The sequence below is a fragment of the Globicephala melas genome, chromosome 20, assembly GCF_963455315.2.
Source record: "Globicephala melas chromosome 20, mGloMel1.2, whole genome shotgun sequence".
NCBI lineage: Eukaryota > Metazoa > Chordata > Mammalia > Artiodactyla > Delphinidae > Globicephala > Globicephala melas.
Genome location: NC_083333.1, coordinates 48,986,205 through 49,001,895, shown reverse-complemented (window position 1 = coordinate 49,001,895; position 15,691 = coordinate 48,986,205). Strand labels below are relative to the sequence as shown.

Below are 15,691 nucleotides of genomic sequence, written 5' to 3'. Positions count from 1 at the left end.
TGAAGAAGAGAGAAGATTCCGCCCTCATGGGATAGGGACAGGAGGCAGCTGTCCTCGCAGACGTGGGCCACGAGGAAGGAGGCCTAATGGAGACTGACACAGTGGGGCTCCCTGAGAGACCACCATCTGAACCCATTATTATACAAGGGGAAAGTGAGGCAGGAAAAGAAAGAGCCTAGTGACCCTCACTCCCCACACCCCCAAGAGGGATTTAGATGATTTCCACGGGAGAACTTTCAAGCTAGACTTTGCCACTCTAGTCAACAACCCTGATACGGAGAGAACGTTTCTTTTTGAGGTTCAGGAGACAGAGCGATGGAAAAGGATTCTAGGGTCCGCGGTATATGGGGGACCATGGCCAAACCTCTCCTCCGAAGGGAAAGAGGGAGCAGGCAGCACCCATCTTATCAGCCCCACCTACCCAGCGGCTCTGAAAGTGGGTGCAATTCCGCTGTGGTGCCCCGGACTGGGAGCGGGAGGCCAGGCGCGGAGTGGCGGGAGAGGCGGACAGAGGCTAGCGGCCAGCAGAGGGAGCCCGGCCCCCGGCCTGGGACGCGGACGCGCTGGGAGCGCGGGGGCTCGCGGCGGCTCGGCGCCGCCCGGCCCAGCCCGCAGCCCGCGCCGGCGCCGCCCGGCCTCGCAGCTCAGCTCGCTGCCCCAGCCTTGCAGCCGCCCCCGGGGAGCAGCTGCCGCCGAGCCCGGGGCGCCCAACCTTCGGTCCCCGACTCCAGTCCCGCCTGACGAGCTTGCGGCGCCCCTGCCCCGCGCGACCCACAGAGCGCACTGTGCCGTTCACTTTGCATTGTAGCGTTTTATTGTTTTCTCGAGTTTTTGTCGTTTCGTCTCGCTCCAGAGCGAAAAGTGAAAACCTGAGGTGGAGCCCGCGGGCCGGAAGAGCAAAGCCCGGGCGCAGGGGCCGAGGGGCTGGCGGGGTGGGAGCTCCTCCAGGGATCGGGGCCCTCTCCCGCAGCCAAGGAACCCCCAAGCCCTGTACAATATAGATGCTCATGTAAAATGAAAAAAAAATTAAATGCTATGAGTTAATCTCTAAATATTATGTACACAGCAATGTACACCTTTGAATAAATTAATACCAATTTGCATATTCTGGGAACCTTAAAGCTTATTTACACAAATTACCATTTATTTCATAAATATCTTTTTTTTTTTTCACCCTGGGGACTCAAGGCAGAAGTGCCACTCCCTCTGCTGACCCAGGGGTGGGAGGGGCGCCTGTCTGGGTGAAGAGGTGGAAGGACTAAAAGAACAGGTTCCTCTCAGCTCAAGTCTACACTGACTTGAATCTTCACTGACCCCAGCACCCCTCACCCCAGATTCTCAAGCGGTCCCAGCCCGAGGCTAGGGGTTCTGGGGCTCCCCCGCCTGACGCCTGCACCTTCTGGCTCCCGAAGAGCCAGCCTCTGGCTGGGCCAGGGACGAGGACTCCCCACAGTGCTGGAGGACCCGGAGAGGGCCCCGCCGATGACACCTTGACACGGGAGCAGGCTTGGACCAAATCCAGTGGCTCCAAAGCGACTGCGTTCCTGGCAGCTGGATTCCTTCTGAAGCCCAGGGAAGTGTCCCAGGCCCTGGCTGGCTGATCGGGGCTTCATTCCAGCCTCTGCAGCCCGCTTTTTCTCCTTTATTTAAATAAATACCCATTCTGTGCTGTACATGTCCCAAGCAGCAGGGGCAGGCAGCTCAGGAGGCCTGCGCGGCAGCGGAGCAGCTGAGCAGCCCCTCACTTGGGCGACTCCCTGCCGGGCGAGAGGGCTCGCTGGCTCTCCAGCCCACTCACCAGCCTCTGGATGCTCTGCAGTTCACTGGCTGCCTCTTTGGCTGAGCCGCTGGGCGACAGGGCCCCGCGGGGCGGGGCCCCCGCTTTGCGGAGAGCCAGCTCGGGCGGCGGGCTGGGCTCCCGGCTGTTGCCGCCTGCAGCCTTGGAGCCCTCGGCCGCCAGCCCAGTAGTGAGGAGGCTAGTGCTAGGTGGGATGGTGACTGGGATCTGGTAGGGGCTGAAGCGCAGGCGGGGCCGGGCACTGCCCAGAAAGGGACTCCGGGATAGGGAGCCTGCGGCAGCAGCGGCAGCCGCCGCAGCACTAGTGGCTGGCAAAGCGGAGGCCGCCGCGGCAGCAGCAGCCATGTAAGTGTAGGGGTAGGGGAAGAGGCCTCCGAAAGTGGGCATTGGGATTCCCTGGAAGAAACAGAACAAGACAAGGGTTAGGCATCCTGCCTGAGGTGTTTCTGCAGGTGATCTGGGCTCTAGGGGTGGTGCTACAACTGGAAATCCTTGCCCTACAGTTTTTAGGAATATGAGACCAGAGCTCACATGACCGTAATCCCCCAAAAGCACAGGTAGGCATGAGCCGGTATGCCTATGGCCAAACCCAGTCAGAAGGGGAGCTCACTTCAGGTTATGACGCACAGACCTGGCACCATCAAGCTCTGTGCCAGGTACTACAATCGGAGTATGGGAAGGCCATTACAGGCAGCTGAACTAGCATGGGCCTTGAGGGAGGAAACAGGGCTGGCACAGGGCCAGGTGGCCAGTAGGCATCTTTGGCTGTGCTGGGAGGGAGGTTCTGCTCACTTAGAACAGTGTCCTCCCCAGCCTTTCTATCCGCAGGTGCCCCGCGGGGCAGGGGAAGCACAGGCGAGGGGCGGGGTGGGGGCCGGGGGCCTTTGTAAATTCTCCCTCTGCCTGCCCACCTGCTCAGGGGTCTCCTGCCTGGACCAGGAGAAGGATCCAGATGCCAATCAGTTTATAAACTGGCCTGAATACAAAGGACTCCTGGCGGCACCTAAGTGGCAGCTGAGGAAGGAATGCAAGGCCTTTGCCTGTGGAAAGCACAGTAGCTGGGAAACCCTGGACAAACACTGCCTGAGTCCCTGAGGCCCGACTTTTGGATTATCTGACCTTTGAGATAATGTTCACTCCACAGAGTATGTGGGTATGGGGAGGAGGGCAGGAGCTGACTGGGCTGGGCTTCCGGGGAGCCTCAGGCCTGGCTCAGGCAGGGAGAACGAAGAGAAGTAGCTTAGTCAGGAATGAGAAAATATCCTTCCTGAGAAGGTCAAGCCCTACTGAGCATTCAGACATGGTGTCTCAGAGGAAGGAGGGAGGCTTCAGATCTCCCAGGTTTGGGCTCTTCCTGATGGCCAGAGGTGAGCTATCCTGGCTTGAGAACTTAACCATTAGCCGTCCACCAAGTGATGCGTCCTGAGTGCTGAGTACTTCTGCCCTGGCCTTACACCTGTGACCAGGCTGTGTCTAGAAGCCCTGACTTCCCTGTGACCTCTCTGATGCCCATGCTTATCACTAGAATTTGTCTGAGGAGGAGGCATCACATACACACCGACTCAAGGGTGCAGATTAAACCTCCAGGCCCTGAACTCCATTTTCTGGAGGCTTCCTTGCCAGCTCAGATCCCCAGATAGGTGATGTTAGTGCCTCAGACACTCACTCCACACGCCCCCGACGCTGAGCTCTATTTAAAACTCATTTCAGAATCCCCTCCCCCACTTTAAAAATATTTGCTTCTGAACCAAAGGAGCCTTCTCAGATCTGAACTCCTATTTTCCTTCCCTTAAGATAAGATCTCACGGGTTCAATTTGCCAGAAACCTCAGAGGGAGGAAAATGAATGTAGAGATTCCAAATCTTTCCACAGGGAATATTCCACCTAAGCAACCAAAGAGGCCGCTCTCCCCATCAGATCTTCTTATTTTGCTGCTGGCCACAGTTTCATAAACTTTCCCCTGGGAGCTCAGAATTTCAACTTGGGCCTGGGGAACCGAGCCCCTCGTCTCTGAGACATGTGCCTGGGAGAGTTGGGAAACCCGGTGTGGGGGAAGGGAGAACCCAGTCCTTTGTCAGGGCAGAGGACTTCCTGGGGGGTCTGAAAGGGGCCAGAGACATCTGGGAGGTGGGTCATTTGGGTGGTCAATTATCCAGAACATATTTCAAATTTTCCTACTCCTTTTGTCCAGCCACCTTAGCCTTTCAGGGACTGACAGTGAGCCAGGGATCTTTGTTCCCAAGAAAAATGTCCTGAGGCAGGCCAGGCAAGTGGACTTACAAAAGCCCGGGGCAGCCCCAGTCTGCCATAGCAGAAAGAGTCTAATGGGTTACACTCTATGCTAGGGTTATAGGGAAGGAAATAGGCCCAGAGAGGGTCAGGGACTTGCCCAAGGTCACACAGGAGTCAGAAGCAGTGCCCTTGCAGACCCTGGACCTACAGTCCTAGTCTCCCTGAACCTAGGTGTGTTCCAGAGGGTCCATTGGGTCTCCCCAGGAGGGAGTCCTTGCCGGCTGGAAGCACTGGAGCGCCTATGGCATCCTCAAGCCCTATGCCTGCCTCCTCTGCCCACCTCAGTCCTCCTCCCTCCATCGTGCTGCCACCAGCTCACAGGCCTTACCTGAGATGCCAGCATGTGCTGGGAGAGGTGGAACGGGAAGGGCCCGGCGGTGCTTGCCGCGCTGGCTGCGGGACCCAGCCCGCCTGCGTCCAGCCCGGTGGCTGTCCCTGGTCCGCCACCTCCTCCGCTGCCGCCGCCTGCCACCGAGGCCAGTAGGTGGCCCATGCCCATGGCGGAGAAGGCGCCGGGGCCCATGGCGAACTGTCCCGGGTGCAGAAAGAGCGGCTGGCCGGCCCCCAGAGGCCCGAAGAACTGCTGCCCGTGCAGGTGGCCGGAGAAAGCCAGGCCCGGCAGGTGTCCGGCGCCCAGGGGGGACGCACTGTCTGTCTGCACCACCAGTGGCGCCAGGCCGGGATCCTTGCCCTCGCCGGCCTCCTTGCGCCCCTCGTCCTTCCGCCGGGCTTCGGCGCGCTCCTTCTCTAGGCTCCGCAGGCCAAACAGGCCGTCCCCGCCGCTCTCGGCCGGCTCCTTGGCCCTCTCGGGGCTGCGCCGCTCCCGGGCGCGCTCGGGTTCGGTCAAGCGAGGGGGGCTGCCGCCGTCCAGGGCCGGGCTGCGGCCTAGCGCCTGCCCCGCGCGCTCCTCGCTCAGCCTCTCGGGCTCTGGGTCACTGTCCGCGGCGCACGACTTCTCCTCGGCTGCGGGGAGAGAGGACGCGCGGGGTTACGGCCTGGGAGAGACAGGCGCGAAGCCTCTCCCGGTGTCGGCGCCGGGCCGGAGAGACGTGCGAAAGCCTGCTCTCGGGGAGGCCAAGTCGGAGGAGCTTCTAGGGGCTCGTGGGGCTAGGGGCAGTTGTAGGTCACCTCATCCAAGACCCTTTACGTGCAGTGGGAGAAAGTGAACCCGGTAGAGAAAACCTTACTGCGCCAGAGTCACCCAGCGCCGGGGCCCTACCCCGGAGCCCAGCAGGATCTGCGGGCCACCTGGGACCGCCCTCACAGGAGAGTCCTGGGTTAGAGCCCTCCCAGGCTCACTGCTGACGCTTCTCCCAGGCCTTAAGTTAGCCGGATGTGGAGCACCGAGCCACCTGGCGCCCGGTGGACACCCTCCCCTTCTCTTCCCCGCCAGATCCGCACCTCTAGTCCGGTGCAGGCGCAGGGGACTAGGCGCTGTCCCCGGGGAGGGTGGCGGTTCCCGCGCGGGGGGAGGGTCGCAGGACGAGGCGTCCGACTCGGCACCGTCGCGCTCTGGCTTGCAGTGCTCCTCGTACAAGCGCAACGACGGCAGCGTTAGCTGCTTCCTGGGGATAAGCGGACGGAGCGGGTCAGAGCGCAGCGCAGCACCCCCACCGCCCCCTTCCACGTCCTGTTCCCCCAGGCACCGCCATAGGTCGGTCCTGTACACCCTCACCTTTTCTCCCGCCGGCCATTCCCGGTGTCCCGGAAGCCCTTGGCAAACGGGTTGTTGTCGATCTTAAGCTGCGTGATCTGCGGGGACCGAGGGGGTGGCGCCAGGTCAGGATGCGGCTCTTCCAGCCTGGCCTGGGGCACCCGGAGGTCAGCGGCTGCCCACCCAGAGGAGAGCCCGGGGAGTGCACACTTGGTACCCGCCCACCTGGGATAGGACACTCCAAGCCACAAGGCAAGGTGAGGCCGGCGGGCGGGCCTCGAGGAAAGCGACCTCCAAAAACCTTATTCGAGGCATAATCCCTCAACTTGCACGCACAAGCCCAAAGCTCTGCGGCCAGAGTCGAAATGCGTCCAAGCGTGCACACAGGCCCACGAGGCCACTCAAGTTAAACTAACCCGGAACCTGAGCAGGGCGCAGACAGCAGAGCACACGCAGGTCAGCAGACACACACAGTCAACCACACTCACGGGCCGCGCACATGCAAGTACACACGGGCAAAACAAGTGCCCAGGAAACCAAACGAATTCACACGCCTCCACACGAATCTAAGGCACTCCAAATGGTGCGCGCATATCCGCGTGGGACAGACACATCGGTTCACAAGGACGGAAAAAACGACCGGCAGGACACTCAGACACTGTCGTTCAGCCGAGAGTCGTGCACATGGGCACAGGCCTAGTGGGGTGGTGATGTGCCTCTCTAGAGAGGGGTGTAGAAGGGCAGCAAGCAGAAAAGGCCCTTTCACTTGAAGGAAAAGCCTCTAAGCACCTCCCAAGGGGTCCCGGGCCTGGACTGACCCAGAGAGGGATGGCGGGGTGGGGGCTGTCACCTGTCCCGCCCTCTGGCTCCCCCAGGAGAGTGAAAACTGGGCCCCCTGTTCCTAGCGTTGGGTTCCTAGCAGCAGGAACGCCTGGGCAGATTGCCTCCGGCGCCCTCTTTTCATTTCAATTCCCATCCCTGAGCCAAGAAATAAACGAATAAAATGTAAAAATGTCAGCACGGCCCCGGAGTCTCCGCTAATTGCTAAGTAAATATCCCCACCCCAACGAGCGCCCAGCTGCTCGCGCGCCCGGGGGAGCTCGTGGGTATGTGTCGCGGGCTTGCGAGAGAGCCTGGGGGATTTCGGTGGCTGCTGCGCTTACAGACGTCAGGCTTGGTGCTCGGGAATGGGCCGTGAGGGAGCCGGGGGCTGCGGGCAGGTGTGAGTGGAGGGCTGGAGCCTGCACGTGGGGAGGGCGTCGGTGGAGGGGCTGGGCCCACCGCCGGTCCCGCGCACCTTGTCGTTCTGGTAGGCAGTGACCGCGATGAAGTCGGTCTCGGGGAACACGTAGGTACGAAAGGTGCTGTAAGGCAGCTTCAGGATGTCGTTGGCTCGCACGATGTGGAAGCGTGGTTGGTACTTGTGCATGGAGTTCAGGATGGTCTGCGGGGAGGGCGCGGGTCAGCCGACAGCACCCCCCCCCCCCCGCCAGCCTGTGACCCGAGCATTTCTGTTCTCTGGGGACCCGACCTCTTTCCATCTCTCTCTCTCTCTCTCAGGGTTTTGCCTTCCCCATTCCACCCCCCACCCTTCCCCGTTTTCTCCTGTCTTCTCTGCTTTTTTTCGCTCCTATATTACTTTTTCTTTTTTCTCTCAATTTTCTTCATCACAGTTTCTCTCCATTAAAAAAAAATTTACCCCAGTTGAAAACAGAAATAAAACAAAATAAAAACCCCTACAATGCCACTCTTAACCTCTCTTCCTGGGCTCACTGCTAAGACCCTAGTAACGCCACGGAGAGAAGACTGGGACCTTCGAGGGCTCACCGACTGCCCTACGTTCGGACAGGGAGTCCCTTCTGCCCCATGAACTTCCCCCCTCCCATTCGCTGGGGCCCTCGCTCAGGCAGAAATGATGAGAACCCCAAACTCCCTCCTCCTGGTCGGGCAATCTGCCTGTGGGAGGAGGGAAAGGAGTCTCAGAAAAGGTATGGAGGGGGCTGTTTTAACTTTTAAATCTCCACGTTTGGGGAGAGGGATGGGAACCCAGGTCTTGTTCACGGGGAAGGGTGAAGACAAGCTGAGGTCCTGGGCAGGGCTTCCAAGCTCAGAACCTAAAGACCAGCGGCTGCACGACCCAGTTCCGGCCACACCTGCCTCCCGCTGGACCCTAGGAGGGGCTGTGGAAGGCCTGAAGAGAGCTGAGGCTGTGAGCAGCCTAGAGCTTAGCGGCCGCCAACCCCCCCATTCTCCAGGCTTGCAGAGCAGAGCCCTCTGGGCCCAGGCCCAGCCGGCATAGGCCACAGGGCAGTGACCTGGGCAGGGGCACCCTGCAGGTTCGGCAAGCGTTCCCCTCCGGGGAATCGTGCGGTCTCCTCTCCTCCCCCCACCCCCTGCAGTGCCCGGTGCTCAGTGTCCGACCCCCATCCGCACAACCGCCCTGCACTCACGAAGCCGTGCTTGTCGGAGATGTTGTTGGTCAGCTTCAGCTTATGGAAGGCCACCGGCTTGGCCATCCACTGCTCTCCCGTGGCCGGGCTGTCCGGGTGGATGTACATCCGTTTGGGCATCTCTGGGTCGGCCTTGCCCGCCACCATCCAGCGCGAGTTATGGAATTTATACCGGCAGTCATCAGCGGCCACGATGTCCATCAGCAGGATATATTTGGCCTTCTTGTCCAGGCCGCTGACTCGCACCTTGAAGGGAGGAAACATCCTCCTGCAAGAAAGGGAAAGATGGAGACGTCATGGGACCCGGCTCTCTGTCGGAGGACCCCCCCCCCCACACCATTGCCTGGAGCTTCCCCACCTGTGTTCCGCTGTTGTCCCTGCTCTCCCCCTTAATACTGTCTGGGAGACACCACCTGCAGTTGTTATTCCTGGGAGACCCCATTTCTGCCTGTCAAGACCCTCTCCTATTATAAGGCTTCCCATCGGCCCTATGCTCAGATCTAGTGACCCTCTTTCTCCCTCATCTGAGATGAAAGCTGAGGTTTCAAGAAAGAAATCCAGGGCCTTTATAAATACACCCGCTTCTCTTGACTCTCCCTGAAATCCGTTCAGGGGATATATCCACTTGGGACCGAAGCTCTCAGAAATAAATTCGGATGTTGTTTGTTTGGGGGAAGGAACTAGGTTACAGTGCCGAACAAGGACCCTGACCCTGAAGTTCGGGGGAAGAGGGTGAGCCTGAGGCCTGGATTCTCCGTATCTGAGTCAAAGGCTTGAGTGGTTGGGGATTGTAGTTTTCTTCCGGCCTTAAGGCCTAGGGCGACGTGAGCGTCTGAAGGTCCTCGCTCCTCGGCGCGAACAAGGCTCCAGGCCGGGTCAGGCTGCAGCTGGGCCGGTTCGGGGCTCGCTGCCGAGAACGCAGCGACCGGCGGGAACCAGTGGGCCAGCCTGGGCCTAGCAGGGTGCGAGTCTCATTCTGGGCTCCAGGGTCGGAGGAGAGTGCGGGAGACGCTGCATCTGCCCAGAGCACCGAGCCAAACTCACAGGCAGGAGAGCGAGGCCGCGGGGCTGAGTTGCAGCCGAGACCGCTGGAGAGCAGCCAGGGCCGAGCCGCGGGGCCTCCTCGGCTTTGGGACTCATAACGATTGGGGCTATTTTGCAGGAGCATATTTTCGTTTTCATTTGGGAGATTTCGATGCTTTGGTTTAAAAAAATTCGTTCGCTGCCAAATAAGAAAAGTCAACTTGGTTGTCTAAGCGTGGTGCAGGGGCCCGAGCGAGCAGGGAGCCGCGAGCGGCGGGCTCGGCGCTGGTGTGTGCTGTCGGGTGCCCCTCTCGCCCACCCGCGCGCCCTCCGGCCAGCCGGCTGCCCTACCTCCCGGACTTGGTGATGACCATCTCGGTGCCCAGCTTGTGGAACTGGTCCCACAGCTCCTTGGCCTCCAGCGTCACCTTGGGGTCGTCCTCCACCTCGTCCTCGGGCTCCAGGCTCTTAAGCGAGCGCAGATGCGCAGCGGGCGGATGCGGGCCGAGTGCCGAGACGTGCAGCCCCGCCTCGGCCGCCGCCGCCGCCGCCGCAGCCGCCGCCGCCGCCGCCCCCGCCAAGCCGGGGTCGGGCAGAGGCTTGGCCAGCGCGCCGGGCGGCAGTGCGAGCGCCGGGAAGAAGGAGGGCTGCGCCGCCGCCAGAAAGGCGGACATGGGGAAGTCGGCCGGCCGTGGCGCGTGAAACGGGTGGTAAGCCATGGCGCTGGCCGCCAGCGCCGGCTCTCTCATCGGGACATCCGGCCCAGGCGCCCGGTGGCCGGGGCCGGGGGCGCGCGGCTCGGACCCCCGGCCCGGGCGGCGGCGCGCGCGGAGGAAGGGCGACCCGGGTGGCAAGCGCGGTGGCAGCTCCTCCCGGTTCCCCGTCCGGCGCACGGCGAGGGACGCGGGGCTCTGGGCGCGGGGGCGGCGGGGGCTCTGCGCGGGGCTGGGCTGGGCTGGCCCGCTCCGGCGCCGGGGACCACGCGCGACTGGTTAGATCTTGTCGTGATCTCTGGAAAACTGTGACTATCTCACATGTCCTGCCCTGCTCGGATCCCCTGCGCTAACGAGCCAGGCCCCCCTTGATTGCTGATTTTACGCTTTTTGGACCAATTGTGGGTCTCCGGGGGCGGGGTTTTGACAGCTCAGGCCAAGCTCCGGCCGGGAGGGGGGGCCGAGGAGAAGGTGTCGGAAGCCTCAGCAGTAAGAAAACATGTCAACAGAATAAAATATTAACCAATGACGGGCCAGCGAGCCCCGAGACCCCTCCCCCTGCCCCGGCCCCCACCCCGCCGCCCGCGCCCCCGGTTGCCTGCGCCCGGACAGGAAAGCGCGGCGGGCCGACCCGACTTGCCGAAAGGGCCTGAGGCGGGGGGCGCCCGGGTCCCAGGGCCCTGGGGAAGGACCCCCAGCCGCAGGCCGCCCCAAGTGCAAAGCATTGACACGGCCCAGAGAGGAGAGGGGGCGCCCTCCTTCTCCCGCGCCCGGCGGCCCGGCAGCTCTGGCCCGCGCCCCAGCTTGGCCTCCGACCCCGCTCCCGGCCGTGGCGCCGCCCGGGTCCCTGCACTCCGGAGGGAGGCTGCGGGTGCTGGAAAGAGAGGCCGGTGGGCGGGCGAGTCGGGAGGCGCTGGCTGCCGAGGTCCCGGAGCGGAACCCAGGTGGCGGGAGCCGGTGAGTGGAGCCGTGGCAGAGCCCTGGAGGGGCCGGCGTGGGCGGGAGCGGGACGCGGCCTTTCACTCGGGAAACGCGGGGACCCCTTAGCCCGCGCCTCCCCTCACAGGAAGACTCAGGAGGAACCGGGAGTTCCGGGAAAGCCGTGGACTCAGCCCCGTATCCGCCTGCGTCCCCGACCTAAGCAGAGCTCTCCCACTGCCGGGAGAGCGGGTCCTCGGGGCTGGGAAGGTGTGAGTGCACCTTCCGCCGAGTACAGGGCGGCAAGGCGCGGGCGGATCCAGCCCCCAGGTTCTTGACCCGCGACCCAACGAATTTTCGCCGCATCCGGTACCAAAGACACAAGTATCCCTCATTCTAAACACCGGCATCCTCTCTCCTCCACTTTCCTAGAATTTGTTTCCAGCTCTCGAAAGCTCACGTCTCCCAGGTTCAGTAATGCCGAATAACGAGTGTGGGGTTCTGAGCGTCTGTGCGCACCTGCGGTTGAGCCTCCACCCCCACCCCCTCCTACCCCCGCCTGCCGCAGTCGTTCTCAGGCACCACCAGTATTGCCTCCCGCCCTTGGGGTGTGTATGTGTTTGTGTGTGTGTGTGTGTGTTTCGCGCCCACTGTGGTGGTGCCTTCTGTGCGCAGCGGGAGCCGAACTTAAGGCGTGCGCCCAGTGAAGCGGCTACACACCTGCCTCGAATCAGTCTCAGGCCTGACACTGATTCCTGGAGGTCGCGTTCTGAAGGCAAGACGGACCACGCACTAGACACGGGTGACACTCCTGCCCGCACAACCAATGCAAAGGCGGGTGAGTTCTGCCGGAGCGGGTTTGCGCCGGCGTTGTGGGCGCGTACAGCCCACATCAAACAGTGTCCCATCCGCTGCGCACACCAGTCGCGGGGAATCCTGTCGCTGCACACGCAGACCTGCCGTGTAAAATCTGATCACCCCGGCAGTGCGGGTTGGGGACCGGCCGGAACGGTTTGGCCTCCCCGAACTTTTTTTCTACTTTTCTGAGCGGACCCCGGAGAGCTCGCTACCCCGCTACCCAGCGTGCAACAGGGCGCCGCCCCCAAAGGGTTTTTCTTCACGACCTCACTCTCTACTGGGTCGCTCCTCTCTTAGTGCCTCCTCTCTGTCCAGAACGAATCTTCGACTCCGCGCTGCGCAGTCTATGCAGCCGGGGCAGGATCCGTTGCAGCTTTGCACAGGCGAAGTCCTGCCGGCTCCGTCTTAGGCGAGATGTTGCCCCTGGGGATGGATGTGTGTGGACAGGTTTGAGCAGTTGGTGAGGTGACCAGATAATAGCCAGGGCAGCGTTCCGGAGCCAGGAATCCGGGCACAGGCCTGGGAATCCGTGCATGCACTCGCAAAGTCGTGTGTGTACACGTACTTTCGAACTTGCAAGAATGGCGTGTAGTACACCTAAGTGTGTGCAATTTGGACATTTTCCTGGAGAAGGTCTGTAGCTGGTCCGGGGTCCAAGGCCCAGGCAGTCTGAAACACGCTGGTACGGGTTGTTCGCCCAAGAAACCCCGCGGAGACGATGCAGCGGCTGCATTTGGGGACCACAATCCCACCTGGCCACAAGCACTGGGCCACGGACCTGCCCTCCGGCGGCCACAGGCTCTTTCCCGGCCCGGACCCCATCATCTGCCCTGCCCCGTCGTCCCGCAACCAACCCGAGGTCGCTACAGCCGCTCTTAATATTCCGAATTTCCATTCCCCTATACCCCTACCCCCAACACCTCCAGCCAAACTCTCCAGCGAGGAATACCCTTGGCTCAACGAAAACCCGCGAAGGGGAGGCCCGGGAGGCCCTGGTGCTGCGCCGTGCGGCGCGCATGTCCCGCTCGGCCCCTCCCCCACCACCCCCCGGGTCTGACCCTCCTCTTCCCGGGGACAGGCGCCTCTGGGGGGTCCCCGGGGTCTGAGAGTGCGTGTCTCTTTAAGAGGCCCTGGGGGGCGCCTCGCGAGCCGCCCGGGGCTGGAGGGGGAGGGCACGAGCGGGGGCGGCTGGCGCCAGGCGGCCGAGGCTCCACAGCAAAGCTCCGGCCCCTGTCACTTCGCATCGGCCGGGCCCCGCAGACAGGCGGGGGACGCGCGCTCAGCCGCCCCTCCCTCTCCTAGGCCGTCCAGGGCCCGGGCGTCGGGCGGGCTCGGGCCTCGGGCCTCCGGCCCGTTGCACGCGCTCAATTAGCTCTGTGCTTCCCGCAACCCGGAAATCGGGCGGGGGCGGCCTGGGCCGGGTGTGGCCGTGGTCCCGAGCCTGGCCGGGCTGCTGTCCGTCCTTGGCCCCCCGTAACCTTTCGCGGGGTCAAGGGCCACTGCTGGGACCTTCCCGGAATTGGTCCCCGCCCGGTGTCTTGGTCTGTGTGACCGGGCGTGGATCTGCGTGCTCCTACGTGGAGTGATGGCTTGGTGTGTACGGTCCTGTGGCAGAGGGGACGTGCGTCCGGGTAGCGGGGCGCTGGCGTGAGACTGGTACTGAGTGCGCGGTGGTTTCTGAGTGTGCCCGGGCTAAGCTCGGGTGCCGTGTGTGGCCCTATGCCGGTGACCAGTAGTGGAGGTACCACTGGGCGCGTCCATCCTCGTCTTGGCCTGTGTGTGTAGGAAGAAGGGGAGGGGAGAATAGACAGAGTTGCTCCCCATCCCCGGCTTCCCGGCCAGACCCGCGCCTCCCGGAGCCTTGGCGCCAGCCAGCCCCGTTTAGTGGCCGGCCCGGCTCCCCCGCGGTCCCGGGTCTGGCTGGGGTGGGGGCCGCGGCCTCGATGACCCCGGCCCGCAGCGGCCCGGCCTGTCCCGTCCACTTAGACAAATTGCGGCTGACAGGCTCGCAGTCTCTCTGGAGTCGCCGCCCGTCCGTCGCCTCCCTCCCGACCCAATTACCCCGCGCAGGGTCGGGCCAAGTGGCTGGGATGGGGCGGGGGGCTCGGGGAGAGCGGGAGGCGCGCGCGACCTCTTCCCGGCTGCGTTGTGGCCCAGGCCTTGCGCCGGGACAGGCGGCGGGGCCACTTCTTCGGATCATGTCCCTGGAAGTGCCTGGGCAGCACGGCCTCTGCGGCCCAGTCCCCAGTCTTCCAGGCTGATGCGAAAGCAAGGCCCAGGCTGGCAGCTCTGGCGCGGGACAGCCCTGGCCCTTGAGGGTCGTCGCTGTGCACCTGAGGGCAAGCAAGGTCACAGGGCCCGGCAACCCAAGACTCATCCCCGCCGGATTTGGGACGACTTCCCCAGAGTTTTGGGGATTCCATAACCCTGAGAGCTCCGGACTACTCTATGCTCTGGGGTCGAGGTCCTCGGTTCACAGCAGTCCGCTTGGGACGCAGGGGTCGGTAAAAGTGAGGTGCACATCTGTGAACCTGCCAGTGCGTGGACGAGCACGGGTGTGCGGTCATGGGTGTGGGTGCCTGGGATCGTGGCAGAGTGAACAGGCCACGCTGCTGTGTGGCTTGAGAAGGGGCAAAGCACAAAAAGGACCCCCCTAGGACCAGCCCACCTGCGAGAGAGGGGCGGGGCTGGCCTGCGCGCGCTCACCAGGCTCGATTAGCTTTCGCAGAAACGCTTTCGCCTGGAGCAGGGCCATGATTCCCTGGAGCAGCTTCGGGGGTAGTTCTCGACAATCCGGGCGGGCTCCGGCGTCGCCTCACCTGCCCTCCCTCTCCCCGCCAAAGAGCTACCTGGCCTCCGGTCAGCCTCTGGGCCTCCAACCAATCTTTCGCTTTTTTGACCTGCAGCTTCCTCTTTGCTTCCTTGGACCTTGTTGCTTTTCTCCGCTGGGTGTGCTCCCCTCCCCCCACTTTACAGATGAGCCCAGAGGTGCAGTAATTTACCCGAGGCCACACAGCTACCGGTGGCAGAGCTGGGATGGGACCCAAGGACCTTAAGAAACAGCAAGGCCACTCCTTAGAAGCTGGTGATGTCATTGCTGTCCCACTAGCTACACCTGCTCCTGCAGCAATGCAGTACTGAGACTCCAGGGCCCCACCCTCAGGCTGGGCTCTGACTTTGAATACAAGACGGTACAAGATGCTCTTCCCTTTTGCCCCCAGAGTTCCCAGCTCTAGGTCTGCAGGAGGGGGCTGCCTTCTCAGTTACACGGGGGCAAAGGAGCAGCTGTAAAGCTAGCCAGGGGCCAGGGCTGGACGCTCTTAGGAGTAGAGAATGGGGGTGAGTGGCCTCAGAGTCTTGGACTGTGTGCGGGCCCAGGACAGGGAGGTCAGTGCAGAATGCAGTTCCTCTAAGGGAACTGGCCTGGGCATGTGAGGCAGCATGGAGCAGACAGGGGTCAGCAGATTAGCTGTGTGACTTCTTAACCTTGGGTGAGGCTTCTTTCAGGCTCAGGCTTCTCATCTGCAAAATGAGAACCGAATAGCGCTCTTTTGGGTGCCTTCTAGTTTAGAGATTCCCTGATCTGTGAAAATCAGAAAACTCAGCAGTGAGAAACCATTTCCAGTCTTAGACCGGCAGCTGCCTGCTCTGGCCTCTGCTTGCTTCCAGAGGAGCCGACACTAGTGTTTGACAGAGCGCCGTGCACCTGAATTTACCTTGGGACCACTGGGCCATTTCTCCAATCAGTCCCAGACAGTGCCCTCCCTCCCTGAGCTGCCACCCCAGCTACCATCAGCCTCCTCGCAAACCATGAAGGTATTTTTTCCTCCATCAAGTTGAGAGAAAGTCCATAGTGATTGCCTGTTGAGCAGGTAGGGCTGTAAGAATCAGGGAGGTCACATGGCTTCCTCAAGGTCACCTGGTCAGGCCACAGTTAGATGCATGTTCTGACGGCCTCCTAGGGTGATGCCATCATGGGGGTCTG

At 62.2% G+C, this 15,691-nt stretch overlaps 1 protein-coding gene across 1 annotated transcript; it reads right to left on the bottom strand.

The window, feature by feature from the left end:
* Nucleotides 1-813: 813 nt before the first annotated feature.
* TBX2 (T-box transcription factor 2) lies at nucleotides 814-10,255 on the bottom strand. Its single transcript, XM_030881831.3, has 7 exons — nucleotides 9,569-10,255; nucleotides 8,195-8,462; nucleotides 7,042-7,188; nucleotides 5,766-5,842; nucleotides 5,492-5,655; nucleotides 4,419-5,053; nucleotides 814-2,194 (listed from the first exon to the last, which is right to left on the bottom strand). Exons 1-7 carry the CDS (start codon nucleotides 9,964-9,966, stop codon nucleotides 1,742-1,744), a joined length of 2,142 nt encoding a protein of 713 aa, XP_030737691.1. The 5' UTR covers nucleotides 9,967-10,255; the 3' UTR covers nucleotides 814-1,741.
* Between the last annotated feature and the right edge of the window lie 5,436 nt (nucleotides 10,256-15,691).

Coding starts and splice junctions, on each gene's coding strand:
- TBX2 (XM_030881831.3), bottom strand. CDS start 9,966: ATGAGAGAGCCGGCGCTGGCGGCCAGCGCCATGGCTTACCACCCGTTT. Junction 5,656..5,765: donor AATGGCCGGCGGGAGAAAAG/GTGAGGGTGTAC, acceptor GCTTATCCCCAG/GAAGCAGCTAACGCTGCCGT. Junction 2,195..4,418: donor AGCACATGCTGGCATCTCAG/GTAAGGCCTGTG, acceptor TGTTTCTTCCAG/GGAATCCCAATGCCCACTTT.